Raw genomic sequence first — 15,049 nt, 5'->3', positions numbered from 1 at the left:
TAAGTCTTTCTCGCTGTGTTAGCGCCATCTTCAGTGCACTCAATATATAACAGTATGGTGGAGTCTGGAGCAACAGCTGCGTTCGAGAGAAGATGAAAAATGTTCATGAATATGTACGGTGGCCGAGAAGTGCAAACAAAATAGCAAAATGAGTGTGTGAGTGCCATTGTGTGAGAGAGCGTGACAGTGTGAGAATGTGAGAATGTGCGAGCATGAGAATGTGAGAGCGTGAGTGTGTGAGAGCGTGAGAGCCTAAGAGCGTGAGTGTGTGAGAGTGTGAGAAGGTGCGAGCATGAGAATGTGAGAGCGTGAGTGTGTGAGAGCGTGAGAGCCTAAGAGCGTGAGTGTGTGAGAGCGTGAGTGTGTGAGAGTGTGAGAATGTGAGAGCGTGAGTGTGTGAGAGTGTGAGAGTGTGAGAGTGAGTGTGTCAGAGCGTGAGAGTGAGTGTGTCAGAGCGTGAGTGTGTGATAGTGTGAGAGTGTGAGAGCGTAAGAATGTGAGAGCGTGAGAGTGTGAGAGCGTGAGAGTATGAAAGCATGAGTGTGAGAGAGCGTGAGAATGTGTGAGCCTGAGTGTGTGAGAATGTGAGCGCGTGAGAGCATGAGAGTGTGAGAGCATTTGTGTGAGAGTGTAAGAATTTAAGAGCGTGAGTGTGTGAGAGCGTCAGAGCATGAGTGTGTGAGAGCGTGAGTGTGTGAGAGTGTGAGAATGTGAGAGCGTGAGTGTGTGAGAGTGTGAGAGTGTGAGAGTGAGTGTGTCAGAGCGTGAGAGTGAGTGTGTCAGAGCGTGAGTGTGTGATAGTGTGAGAGTGTGAGAGCGTAAGAATGTGAGAGCGTGAGAGTGTGAGAGCGTGAGAGTATGAAAGTATGCATGTGAGAGAGCGTGAGAATGTGTGAGCGTGAGTGTGTGAGAGTGTGAGAATGTGAGAGCATGAGTGTGTGAGAGCGTCAGAGCATGAGTGTGTGAGAGTGCGAGTGTGTGAGAGTGTAAGAATTTGAGAGCGTGAGAGTGTGTGGGTCAAGTAGTCAAGTAGGACAGTAGAATTCCATTTCATCACAGAACTCCAAGGCATCCCTAATCCCAACTCTGACCAGACAGTTTGTATTGAACTGTGACTGATTGATTAAATGTTTTCAGGAGTCACACTTTAAATAAACTTTTATACAATTAGCATTCAGCAATTTTAACCTAATGTTTCACATGAAGGTGAAACAAAAGAAGTTCACAAGTAGTTATCAGGTTTTATACCACAAAAGTGCTTAATTTCCAAATGTGTTCAAAAGGTGTGCTTTATTTCTACATAACAGCACAGATCAGAGAACATTAATTTATATTAATGTGATCATTCTTATAGTACTATCAATTTCAACAAAGATTAGTGTACAACTTCTCAGACCTAGAGATCTCCCTGATTTCTATGCTTCAGTTTAATCATATGTTTAATATGGTTAAACTAAACATAGAATTGTGTTGATTTTAGAGCAGTGAAAACCACTCATATGTACTGGACAGAGTTAACTCATGGAGTAGTTAAGTGTAGTGGCAAGGATTCTAGTTAGGTGGTGCTGTCTAACAGCTTAAAGACGGTGTGACTCCAGGAGTTTGTGATGACAGCCATGACCATTCAGCAAATCATACTTTTTGGTTGTTTGTCCTCTGAGATTTATTTAGAACATAAAGAAGATGTAATCTTCTACATTAACATTACAGTGTTCAAAATTTCATTATTTACTACAAAATTCAGTTTAATTACTAATGATACTCACTCGGGGGTCACGGTGGCTTAGTGGTTAGAACATTCGCCTCACACCTCCAGGGTTGGGGGTTCGATTCCCGCCTCCACCTTGTGTGTGTGGAGTTTGCATGTTCTCCCCGTGCCTCGGGGGTTTCCTCCGGGTACTCCGGTTTCCTCCCCCGGTCCAAAGACATGCATGGTAGGTTGATTGGCACATCTGGAAAATTGTCCGAAGTGTGTGATTGCGTGAGTGAATGAGAGTGTGTGTGTGTGCCCTGCGATGGGTTGGCACTCCGTCCAGGGTGTATCCTGCCTTGATGCCCGATGACGCCTGAGATAGGCACAGGCTCCCCGTGACCCGAGGTAGTTCGGATAAGTGGTAGAAGATGAGTGAATGGATGATACTCACTCACTGGCCAATTTATTCAGAAAAATAAATGCAACAGCTCGTCCAGGCAATTATCCAATCAGCCAATCCTGGTGCAAAAGATCAGATAAAATCATGTAGCTACAGATCAAGAGCTTCATGTTCACATGAAAATCAGGTTTTTCAGGAACTTATGATGTCTGTACATGTACAGAATACTACAGAAAAACAAAAACCATCCAAGAAGCTTTCATGGTCATTTCAACCACATAGCTGTTGCAGTACAGTTCATTGGGCTGAAAAGTCATGGTCTTGATAGAGGTCAGAGGAAATGGACAGAATGATTCAATCTCACAGGATGTCTGTGATAAATTAAAATAATCACACTTTACATCCATGTGAGCAGAATACATTGGTTACTGACTAGGAAACATGAAAAAGATGAATTAATAAAATTTACTTTAATGAGTTTATATTTCCTCAAACCCAGATACAAACCAAGTCCAAAAGCCACACAGCCACAATAAGTGTGATCCTGTTACACTTTTAAACAACTTTATTTTGCCAGACATATGCAAAGGAAATAGAAAAAACAATTAAGTCTTGTTCAGCACGTCAGCAACCTCCTGGACCTTGATTTCCTCATTCCTACATGTTCTTATGAGTCAAGTAAAAAGTACTTTTTTTTTTTTTTAAAATATAAATAAAAATTTGCTCTTAGGGGATTTCCACATATATATATAACACATATATGAATTATCTTTGCACATTTTTGTATAAACAAAAACAAGAAGCATGAGAGCAAACTTCATCAACTTCTAGGGAATCTTAGTAAACTTGTAAAAAAGTATGTATGAAGTATGTTTCTTACTTATTTATCGACCCTGGCAGATTAAGTGAAACTATCTCTATGGAAAAGAACAGGCAGATATGTTGCTTCTCTTAATCAATGTGATAATCAAGACCAATGAATGCCCAGATCAGGAACGGTACTACTACTGAATGGGATGCTCTCAAATGACTAGAAATGTGCAGTGTTTTCTGTGACTGTATCAGACTGTAGCAGGGAGAGATTGTTGGTGACGGTTAGTCCCTATCTTTCCCTGCCAGTAAATGTAGGATTGGATTGTTTAGGGTTTGCACAGTGTTGTGGAAGTTCCGAGGTTAGAGAGATTTAAAGAATAAAGTATAACACTGGTAGACACGAGCAAGAGTAAAAAGGTTACACAATTTATTGTGCTCAGCTGCGCAGCAGGACCCAACACTCCACATGTAGCATGAGGGATGAAGGGCCACGATCATTGATTACATCAAGGTTTTATAGACAGAACTCAAGAAAACAGAAGATATGTAAAAGCAAAACATCATCAATCATTGGCTCAAAATTACCGCATGCATCTCCTGACCAAGCTAATCTGACCAGGCCAAGGTCTTCTAGAGGACGTACTGGACATTGTTTATGGACAACTCGTCCCCAGTACCTACTGCCCTTGTCATAATCTTAACAAAACCTACTGATGACGATGTCAGTCTCTGGTCATGAAGCACACAGGGTACAAGCATAGAAGGACAAAGTCTTATGAACATCTTAAGATTAGAAATTTCCACCACAACGGTGACTGTAAATTAGTATCAGCAAGTCAATTTTCTTCTCTTTTCTATTAAAAACAAGTTCTACAGAGTGCACCAAGGCACTCAGTCAAGAGAAACTCAGTAACTCAAGTATTATTCACAAAAAGCTGCTGGGAAATATTTTTCCATTTGGCTCATGATTCAAAAACATTACATACGTTTCCTGTCTAATTGGAGACTATTTCTCAATGTCCCAGAGAGACTGCATATGCCACTGCTTATTTAGAGAATTTATTTAGATGTTCACTGTAGTGATTGCAGCCCACCAATGAGCTAAAACCAACAGAGACAGTTAATTTATATTAGTGCTATTTATTCAGACCTTATTATCCTGCTGAATAATCTCACTAATAAAGCCACATCAGTTCCAGTGGTTGGTGCAGTGCCAGAATGATCTAATCTACAGAAACTTCAAGTCATTACTAAACATAATGCCTTACAGTAAACATGACTAGTTGTCTCTTACATTAGTTGTGTGTGTTTTTTTAAATTAAATTCCATGATGAGAAATATGGTCTTGATATAGGTCAGAGGAAATGGACAGAATGATTCAATCTCACAGGATGTCTCACAGGAGAAATTAAAATAATCACACTTTACATCCATGTGAGCAGAATACATTGGTTACTGACTAGGAATCATGAAAAAGATGAATTAATAAAATTTACTTTAAGAAGACTTGATACTAGACATTTTATTTTACCAGTTAAAAGTGAAATGAGTTTATATTTCCTCAGACCCAGATACAAACCAGATAGGGTTTAAATTAAATTCCATGATTTCCCAATCCGAATGCTACGTTTGAAATCTGGGAAAAACCCCACACAATCACTTAAACATGGAAACAAACTCTAAAGTGGTAGAATTATTCTGGAGGACTCATTATACTGTAAAAGAGTTGCATGACCAGTGCAATTAAAGATAACACAACACTCCTAAATCTACCTAGCATCCCTGAAGTATACCTTAGAAATATACCACAGCAACACTCACATTTCACTTTCAGTTTTTATTTTACTATAAGAGGTTTTGTATTAGGGGTCACGGTGGCTTAGTGGTTAGCACGTTCGCCTCACACCTCCAGGGTTGGGGGTTCGATTCCCGCCTCCGCCTTGTGTGTGTGGAGTTTGCATGTTCTCCCCGTGCCTCGGGGGTTTCCTCCGGGTACTCCGGTTTCCTCCCCCGGTCCAAAGACATGCATGGTAGGTTGATTGGCATCTCTGGAAAATTGTTCGTAGCGTGTGATTGAGTGAGTGAATGAGAGTGTGTGTGTGTGCCCTGCGATGGGTTGGCACTCCGTCCTGGGTGTATCCTGCCTTGATGCCCGATGGCGCTTGAGATAGGCACAGACTTGTTTACCTAATTGTTAATAAGGCTGCAAATGGACCATCAGCCTTACGACACCTCATTACAAATGCATTTGCGGGAGCAACTAAAAGATGAGCGCATTCAAAGATATATGAGCGCATTAAAAGATACAGCATTCAATCAAAGTGCACATTTTACATAATTCAGTCCTAAAAGTAGACAATTATTTAATTAAACAAATGAGTAAAAATATTATACTTGGCCATTTTATTCATTGCAGTAAAAAAAAAAATCTAATTACATATCTATGAGAGATATTTCTATAGTAATATCTGTAACTAAATATTTTTGGTAATTGTTCATCAGTCCTGAACATCGGCTTGGAGGAATTTTACCCTGTCCCTCAGTACAGAACAGCTTCATCTCTGGGATGTTGGATGGGTTTCCTCATATAAGCCAGATGCTTCAGGTTCCTTCTCAGTGGCGGTTCTAGGATTTTTCGGTAACAGGGGCCATTAAGGGGCCTCATGATACATTCAAGCACACAAAATAATTTATTCAGTACGGTGCAAATACATTTCGGCAACATTCCTTTTTCAAACGCTCGAGTGCCACCAATTGTTTGGGGGTTGAATTGCATCTGTGATCGTTGTTAAAAATTCTCCGGTTACTCTTCTCGTCAACGATTGATGGAACGGGGGCCAATCAGGCGCCAATCAGATTTCAGCAGGGGCCAGGGCCCCTGTGGCCCTGCCTCTAGAATCTCCCCTGTTCCTTCTGCAACATTTCTTTTGGACTAAGGTCAGCACTTTGACTTGGCCATTCTAAAACATTGTCTTTATTCTTCTTTAATGACTCTTTGGTAGAAAGACTTAGGGTCATTGATGCTTAGGGTTGTTGTCTTGCTGCATGACCCACAACAATGATACAACTGTGGGAATTTATATGTGCTTGGAAATTTGTAAATATATTGTTTGTCATGAGATTTCTTTTTGGATTTTCCTTTTTTTATCACCAATAAACAGATTTTGACATTTATTTTATTTACTGGTTTTATATTATCCACACACACGCACACACACACACACACACACACACACACACACACACACACACACACGCTTTTTTTTCTTTGTCTCGCTTTCTCTCCTTATATCTTTGAAACCAGTCATGACACATTTTTAAATTGAATGCTAGGTCATGATAAAGTAGGCAGTAATTAAGGCACTTATTGGCCCCTCAGGGAGTACAGGGTTGCTACAGTAAGACTGTCTACATAAAAACAAAACTGTAACCTAGCATCCGTCTGATATGCGTCTCTGGCTAGGTTGAACACATCAAGCTCTGTGTGCATCGCTGTCTAATAAGCGCATGTCTGTTTCATATATTATACTGTATTAGTCTTTGTGGCCTGGGGAAAAAACATATAACCTCATGCAATTAGATATTAAACCAATACTAAATCTAGGGGTAATTTTCTGGGCTCACTATTTGAGCAGATTGACAGGGCAGAGAGGTTCAACACCTCTGAAAGATCAAGGCATTGAGTTGACCTTATTTCCAAGAGATATGGAGATCATGAGTCAGCCAGGGTAAGTAAGAGTGCCTGAGAAAGGGACATGGGTAATATTCAAAATTTGGTTTTGGTTTTATGCACAACATTAATTCATTTAAAATTTTAATTCAAATTTATTTGTATAGTGCATTTAACAATGGACCTTGTCTCAAAGGATCTTTACAGAACATAAGAAATATAGTACAAAAGGTTTGATATTATACAAAGATTAATTTAGTTAGATTAAAATAGTTCAAGGTTAATATTATATCATATTTAAATGTTTTTGTATTTATCTCCAATGAACAAGCCTGAGGTGACTGGGGCGCCTGTGGTGAGGAAAAACTCCCTGAGATGGAAGAATAAGAAACCTTGAGAGGAACCAGACTCAAAAGGGAACCTCATCCTAATTTGGGGGACACTGGAGGTTGTGATTATAAACTGTTATAAACACCAGTGTTATGATGAATAATGTTCTTTCTACAGTCAGATACAGTCTGACAATTGTGTATTGATTAGGAGGTTGTTGTCCTCAAAGACCACATGTAGTTTGCATCTGCTCGTTGAATGCCCAAAATCTTCATGAAGTGGAAGCCAACTGGAGCTGGGACATCTACAGATGCCTCACAATCCTTATGAAGGTTGGCCTTTTCTCACTGCACCAGCAAATATCATGACAAATTGTTTAAATAATTCTTTACATTTTTCAGGAGAACCATTTAAAAGATAATACAATAGGTCAATAGGTACATGGGTATGAACAACCTCTGGGTACCGGAAGAGACCGGGTTACTCATGTGAGGTCCTAGATGTTTGGATTGAAATGCTCATGGTTCTTTTCTACAGATCTAGATGATTTCTAAATCTACTGTAGCAAATCTACATAAATCTACCATGCAGTTGACCTTGGGAGATGATTGCTGTGTGAAAGATCACAAATCTCTCCTGGATCCATTTTGTAAGGCAAAACCTTTGTATAAATATGATACTCAGACAGGTGATCTGGGCTGGTTTGAGAGATTTTGCACATAATGTACATTGTCTTTGTACCAGTACGTGATCACAATATTCTCTCCCTCTCTCTCTCTGTCGAGCAACACGTTACTGAGATGCCAGTGATCTTGATCCATTCTAATCCCCGTACCTGCCTGATCCATTCTGATGCTTTACTTCTTTACTCTTCTCCCTGTACACCAAGAGCTGCAACTCTATTCACCAATCGATCAGACTAGTGATGTTTTTAGATGACACAACCCTCATTGGGCTCATCTCTGAGGAGGATGAGTTTGTCTACAGGAGGGAGATTGACTATCTGGTGACCTGGTGCAGTCATGTCAACCTGAAGCTAAATGAGACTTTATTTATTCTACTGAGAACGTGATATAGAAAGTCAACACGTCAAACATAGCACGTCTCGGTAAGGCAGTGAAACTGACAATACCTCGAACCTAGATTAGCAGGAGCATGGATTAAATTGCTAAAAACAGGAAGTAAACTTTGACCATTGGACGGTTCAAAGTCGTCGTTACAATTTTATTTGCCTGCCTAAATCAATGGAAATGTGTTCTGATTTAAATATGCTGTAAATATATTACATAAAATGTAATTATTAAAAAATATCAAGTAATATCTAACAAAAATGTTCTGTAGTGTCTTTGAAACATTGTGCTAAACATGATTAGGTCATATTGACTGGTTACTTAAGCATGAGTTACTTATGGTCCAATTTGAATGAATAAAATCTACAGACGTTTGGAAAGGCGTGGCCTATCCTACAGCGTGGGAAAAATGTGTATTAATATTTTTTAACAATACACAATAAACTAAACAAGTTAATAAATGAAAGTGATTACTTAAAGATTACTCAGCATTGATTGAACAAAAGGTTAAATCTTTAGTTATATCAGGTATAAAAACAATAAAGTTCACTTTGTAATACAGCAGTGAACGGTCCACATGAACAATAGACCTAATAAAACTTTTTAACACATGAAGGTCAGAATGAATCTTTAAGTTAATGCTTTGTTGTTGGTTTGTGTGATTTGGGACACAGTAGGTTAAGCCTTAATCACAAAAAGAGGTAACATGGAGTCAATTTGAAACACTGTCTCATCAATGACCTTCAGTGACATTCGTGCCAGAGTTTTATTTCGTGCCAGAGTTTTAATTTTAGCACATGCATGGATCTGTGATGACATACCTGAAGAAAGTTGTCCAAACATGCCCAGGGATATTTAGGTTACATGCTCTCACGCAGGAGGACCTGGTGCATGAAACACTGCAGGAGTCTGTGAAGGTGTGACACATAACCAGGGCTCAATGCTTTAAAAAAAATCTTTCAATCCTTGAGGTATTTAGAGGGTGTGTGCACACCTGCACAGCCCAAAGAAAGAAAACCGACAAATTGAGACAGCTAAGGTAACTATTCATGTTAAACTTAATTATTTAACAATTATGTTAAGTTCAAAGGCTTAAAGCTGGAATAGGAAATGTTTAGCAGAGGTTTCCCAGAAGTTGGGGTGAAGTTGCATGTCAACACTGTTTGTTTCTGGATTATGGTCCAGTGGTGAAGAAAGCTTTACTTGACTTAAAGTAAATATACTTTGATTATAAAATAGGCCTCTGGGAAATAGTGGAAGTCTGTGTGTGTATTACGTAGGCTTAAATGTTTAAATTCATAAAAGACTGTTTATTTCATTACCGGTCGTTAATTTTGATGGTCTTGTGAAAGCAAACAATGTGTTGCAAGATGCAAGGCTACTGCATTCACTTATGATGCATCATCACAGATAAAAATCACAGATTTCTTTTACACAATACACACTAATACAAAATCTAATTTATATAATTACGTGCTATCACTTTGGTGGTCATATTTTTATAAATATATGGTACTTAAACATTTACATTTTACAACCCTGTTTGTTAAAGCACAATAAATCTAGAGAATAAATTTTAAAGTATATGATAAAGCAGCTTAAAGCTCTGAATCCAATAAGAATTCTTCAATAAGAGTCTTGATAATATGGCTGTGTGGTCAATGAGAAGCGCACTATGTTGAGCCCAGATCATGAAGTTTGGTCTGACCTTGTGCTCAAGCTCTTATTGTATGAGTGATTATCAGTTATTATAATAGCAATACTTTATTTTTTCATGTTATTTACAGTAAAATTGTTAGCAAATGCACACAAACTCTCCAGCAATGCAGACAGAACTTTACTGAGGTACAAAGAACTAAAAGGATGAAAATATTCAATATTTGAAATAAGGTCATTTTTGAGCTTCTTACAGATTCAAGAGAGAAAATAAAGACCAGCACATGGACGGAGAAAGAGATGTAAGTTTAAGACAACTGTAAGTATTTTTTTATAAATAAAAAAGAGTTTTGACCTGGAAACTCTTCAAGCAATTAAGTTTCAAGGCAATATTTATTTATATTTTTTGTGGTCCATAGGATAGATGGTGATTTTATATTTTTTCATATCAGTATTTCATATTTCATATCATATTTTTTTTATGTCAGTTTTTCTTTTTTGTGACATTCTTGAAAGCTCAGAAATGTTCACTGGACACTCGATACAGATTAAAAGACACCATTCATCAGATTTTCTATGAAGATTTTATTTTAATAACATTGGAGAATGATAATACATGATGCAGACACCCAGTCTGCTTTATGGAATTGTGAATTGATTAAATTAATAAAAAGATTTGAATAAATCTGCACTCTTCTAGCTGACTAATATCTGTTAATGGCACTGGTTTGATTTATATCTTATGTCCTATGAAGATGACACTGGGTTTTTCTTTTCTATTCCAATTTATATCTGAAAAATATAGCTTTGTATCCAATTTATTTATAGGACAATTTGCAGTTAGGATATTGATACTATTGTAATCATAAAGATACCAAAGTGGAAGTTAGACTGCGGATGCTATCTATGCATTTTTACAGTATAAACAATACATGAATATTTTAATCAGTCCAATAATAATTATAATAAGGAGGAAATAACTGGCAAAACAATTGGCTAAATATGAGACAACAATGTTGGGCTCTGTTTAACCAGACATTTTCAGATTTTGATATTGCTTTCAGATTTATTAACCTGCAAATTTATTGAATTATTTCCATCCCATCCCTTCCTCACTCACTCCACATCTGCATTATCTCCACCTGACCTCAACTCTTTTTCTGGCAGCAGTCCATATTCAGCGAGGAAGGCCTCCACGTCTGTGGCAAAGAACTCATCAGTGAAGTGCTGTGTGATAGCTAAGAAGTTTCCCAGCATCTCTCCAGCCTTGTAAACCAACACAGCTGGTAGAACATTGTCAGAGAAGTGTTCACGTGCACCAGAGACAGCTGCGCTGATGCGGCAGAACTTGACGCTGGGATACTCAGCAGCTAGGCAGTCCAGGCACCTGTCCAATACCTCACAGCCCTTGACACCAACTTTGTAGATGTGCACCACCACTACAGTGAGCCGGTGCTCCTTCTCAATTACCTCAAGAAATGCCTCACCACTGTCCAATTCATGCACACCGTTGAACCTGGGCCCAAAGCTGAGGCGCTCATGCATTTCCTGCATGCATTGCTTACGGTACTTGCGTAGACACTGCTCATTATCCTCCTTCAGCAGCTCATACTCCTGAATGCTTATCTGAAGGGATAAGGGTGAACGGAAGGGTTTAGGAGATGGTCAGGTTAGGATGATCAGAACAAGGCTGAAGTACGCTACATGGCCAAAGTTTAGTGGACCATCAAACCCATACGAGGTTTTTCCCCAAACTATTGCCAGCAATTTTGAAGAATACAGTTGTTCAGAATGCCTTTGTATGCTGTAGCTTTATCATGTCCCTTCACTGGAACATTTGAATACCTGTTCCAGTGTGACAGTGTCCCTGTGGATAAAGCACAGAGCTCCATGAAGACATGGTGTGTTAATGTTGGAGCAGAAGAACTCGAGTGTCCTTCACAGAGCCCTGACTCTGACTCAACCCCACTGAACACCTTTGTGATGAACTGGAACACCGACTGAACCCCAGACCACTCTTACACCATCAGTGTCTGATCTCACTAATGCTCCTGTAGCTGAATGATCACCAAACCCCACAGACACACTCCAACATCTAGTGTTCAGACTTCACAGAAGAGTGGAGCGCAATATAATAAAAAAGGGGGAATAAATCTGGAATGCAATGTTCAATAAGCCCATATGTACGTGATGGTCAGGAGTCCATTTACTTTTGACCATGTAGTGTACCAAGTGGTACAGATCTCTTTATACAAGACACCATGATTTTTTTTTGCAGTTTAGTTGAATGATCATTTTTAATAATTATGCCAACTCATAGCTCAGTATTTCCCACTATGTCCATTTTTAATATTTTGTTGCTATAAGAGAAGCCAGAGAAAGAAAGACCCACCTTTTGAGTAGATGTACACAGGGACTCCTCCTTAGGTTTGTGTGGAGATGACATCTGCTTCAGAAGCTCCCTCTTGTTGGGAGGTAAGGCCTCCTGATCCATACTCTCCAGCTTAAACTTCCGCCAGTCATTAATTACTCCCTTTGGTCCTGGTGGCAGATGGGAAGTTTTGGTAATAATTAAACTTACACACAGTTGTCATCCATGTATCAGTTCACTTTAGTGAGAATCATATAAAACAATAATACATACTAATAATGTTCCTTGTTTATGCATATTTTGTTCGGAACATTCTAGTTTCCTATTCTTGTTTTTTAACAATACTCTTGGCTGAGTATGACGCCTATTTATTTAATTGTCAATATATTAATTCATTTACCTGTGTGACTCACAGTTACGTCCTCCTCCACTAGTCCTCTGTCAGACATGTTGCTGTTGTCTATTGACAAAAAAATAAAATAATAATAATAATAATAATAATAATAATATAAATATATATTATGTCCCTGAATATAACATAACTTTTTGTGCGTGACTAAAGTGGAGTTTAGCGTCTATAGACTACAAAGTGAGTGCTTTGCTCAGGCTGAATTAAATCTATTAAGTTGGAGGATTATTCCTTGATCCAATTTGTCAGCTTGGTTGGCTCTTAGCGTGTATTAGTTTTATTTATTTACTGTTATTTATTTACAAAATGGTTGGGAATTGTCTGTTACTACCTCAAATTATTTAATATACATCATCTTTTTTTACATATTCCCATTATTACAATTCTACCCACTATAATATAAGTCTAGCCATTTCTGTTCTGTTAAGTTAATGATGAAAACTGTGTACAGATGGTGAACTTCAGCTGATCCCTACAGGTTTACATGTGAGGCACCAGTGTAACATCGACACTGATGTCACGTAAAGCCTTCCACCACATGCCAAAATCCAGACATGACGTCAGGAGATTAGAGCTTTGTTCATTTCAGTCCACACTCTAACTAGACAACTGCTATGTGTTTGTTTTTGCAAATGTTTAGTGAATCCAGTTTTTCAGATCCTCTAGGCTAATGCATTGCAGGCTTCTTTAAGATCTTACCGCTGACCAGATTTAAATAATGCTGTCTTCCTTATAAACATGTTTTTAATGATTAAAAAAAAAATCATGCTTTTCAAGCTGCCAGTTCAAGGGCATGTTTTTCATAAGAATTTAAGATTGATGGTCATCATTCAGAACACTAGAATCAATAACCGCACGTTCCTGGGATTGAGTTTAAACCCTAATCCTTAGCATATAGCATTCAATGTCACCAGCCATAGGCCTGTATATGTTACAACAATCCATGCTGATGAGAAACAAAATCAAGTCAAGACCTGGGAAATACAAAGCTGTATCCAAAATTGAGTTAAACATATAAATGTTTGTTACCAGCTTTTTGAAATCTGAAGTCTTTTTCCACCACTGTAAAAGAAAAAAATTAAAATAACAAAAAAAAAAATTAATAACAGTTTCACTGACAACTACAATTCTAAAATAAAACAGACTGAACAAATATATATAGGTTTCTTTGATCTTCGATTTGCAGATAATTGTCCTCTTACCTTTTTGTGTCTGGTTGCTTGACAATAACTGGACTGTTACGTGGTCAAGCTACTGCTGTGGTGTGTTTTAGGCTGCTTAAGGAGGGCTTTCTTATAATGAGGCTCGTGGACAACACTGTGCTATTCAATGAAATTAGCTCAAGGTTCCTAAGAGGATTTAAATGCTGGAATTAGACTCACGTTGAAACATACAGTAACCCAGGGAAGTGAGTAATGTCAGAAAAAGACATATTTGAAGAAATTCTGCAAAATGAGTGAATTTTGATTATTTCTGGTGTTTGGGAATGTATAGTGAGAGGAAATCATACATAGCAGTATTATCTCAACTTACCCAAATACGACCCAAAATAGAAACTGATTCCCCAAACACAGACATGATGTAAGATTCTGATGTCAGTTTTGTAATTATGAGACATCCCATAATAAACACTACTGAGTTTTCTTTTTAACTCTCACTTTTTACGTCATCATATCACATAAACCCAGCTTCATTTAATTAGATGGATGTAACATTTCTGGAAAGGTAAGACAGCTCAGACAGGACTATCTGTACTTGTGGAGGTGAAAAGTTAATCACAGACTTGGAACTGTGTACAACTTAATCTGGAAAGGAAACGCACAGCATGGCAAGCTTCTTCCTATACAGTACTTATGGATAATTTCATTACAATCATGACACAGCAGAGCTAAAATCGCCTGTGTCATGGAAGAACCATGTCACAATACAACACATTAAACATCTGGGGTGGGTTTTACACAGTAAAGCTGAGTAGGTGTATGAAAGGAAGTTCTTTTGGTAGAGGTGTGATGTCAACGTTGGCCACAGTTTCGTGGGTGTGGTGTTGTAAACAATAAAATATCACCTCTGCTAAGAATTAGATCTGTGGTCTGAAAATATCACACTATTGTCCTGTCTTTTTCATAATTCATGCATAAACGTAACAGTAGTTTTGAATTGTAATAATCCTCTTTTAACATTAGTTTCTCATGAGGTCCAGCACACAGCTCGTCCTTACCAGGATTCAACTCAAATCCTTCTGGTCAGTAGACAGGAGCTCTGGTGAGCCACCGCTTTTCTGCTTAATTGTGTGTGACAAAAGTCAGTTGACATAAATCAAGAACATGTAGCAGACTCTGAGATTGCACGTGAACATATTTCTCTTGTGGCACAGTGTTGTTTTGCAAGAAAAAATAATAACTTTTTCCAATTAGCTCATAGCTCATCTGCACAGCTCAGTGTCTCTGTGTGTGACAGAGAAAGACAGAGAGAGACAGAGGGATATGGAATAATTTACCCACAAAAAAGCCAGGGGGGCACGGTGGCTTAGTGGTTAGCATGTTCGCTTCACACCTCCAGGGTCAGGGTTCAATTCCCACCTCTGCCTTGTGTGTGTGGAGTTTGCATGTTCTCCCCGTGCCCGAGATTGGCATCTCT

The 15,049-nt window shown here is 38.5% G+C and overlaps 1 protein-coding gene across 1 annotated transcript; it reads right to left on the bottom strand.

Moving 5' to 3' along the window:
* Nucleotides 1–10,289: 10,289 nt before the first annotated feature.
* pdcb (phosducin b) lies at nucleotides 10,290–13,695 on the bottom strand. The gene is made up of 5 exons (XM_060866906.1): nucleotides 13,615–13,695; nucleotides 13,442–13,474; nucleotides 12,404–12,463; nucleotides 12,025–12,173; nucleotides 10,290–11,258 (listed from the first exon to the last, which is right to left on the bottom strand). Exons 3-5 carry the CDS (start codon nucleotides 12,450–12,452, stop codon nucleotides 10,749–10,751), a joined length of 708 nt encoding a protein of 235 aa, XP_060722889.1. The 5' UTR covers nucleotides 12,453–12,463; nucleotides 13,442–13,474; nucleotides 13,615–13,695; the 3' UTR covers nucleotides 10,290–10,748.
* Between the last annotated feature and the right edge of the window lie 1,354 nt (nucleotides 13,696–15,049).

Source organism: Tachysurus vachellii, chromosome 3, assembly GCF_030014155.1.
Source record: "Tachysurus vachellii isolate PV-2020 chromosome 3, HZAU_Pvac_v1, whole genome shotgun sequence".
Lineage (NCBI taxonomy): Eukaryota > Metazoa > Chordata > Actinopteri > Siluriformes > Bagridae > Tachysurus > Tachysurus vachellii.
The sequence above is the reverse complement of the archived record's forward strand: the minus strand, read 5'-3'. Positions and strand labels throughout refer to the sequence as shown.

Coding starts and splice junctions, on each gene's coding strand:
- pdcb (XM_060866906.1), bottom strand. CDS start 12,452: ATGTCTGACAGAGGACTAGTGGAGGAGGACGTAACTGTGAGTCACACA. Junction 12,174..12,403: donor CGTAACTGTGAGTCACACAG/GTAAATGAATTA, acceptor ATCTGCCACCAG/GACCAAAGGGAGTAATTAAT. Junction 11,259..12,024: donor TGTGTACATCTACTCAAAAG/GTGGGTCTTTCT, acceptor TTATCCCTTCAG/ATAAGCATTCAGGAGTATGA.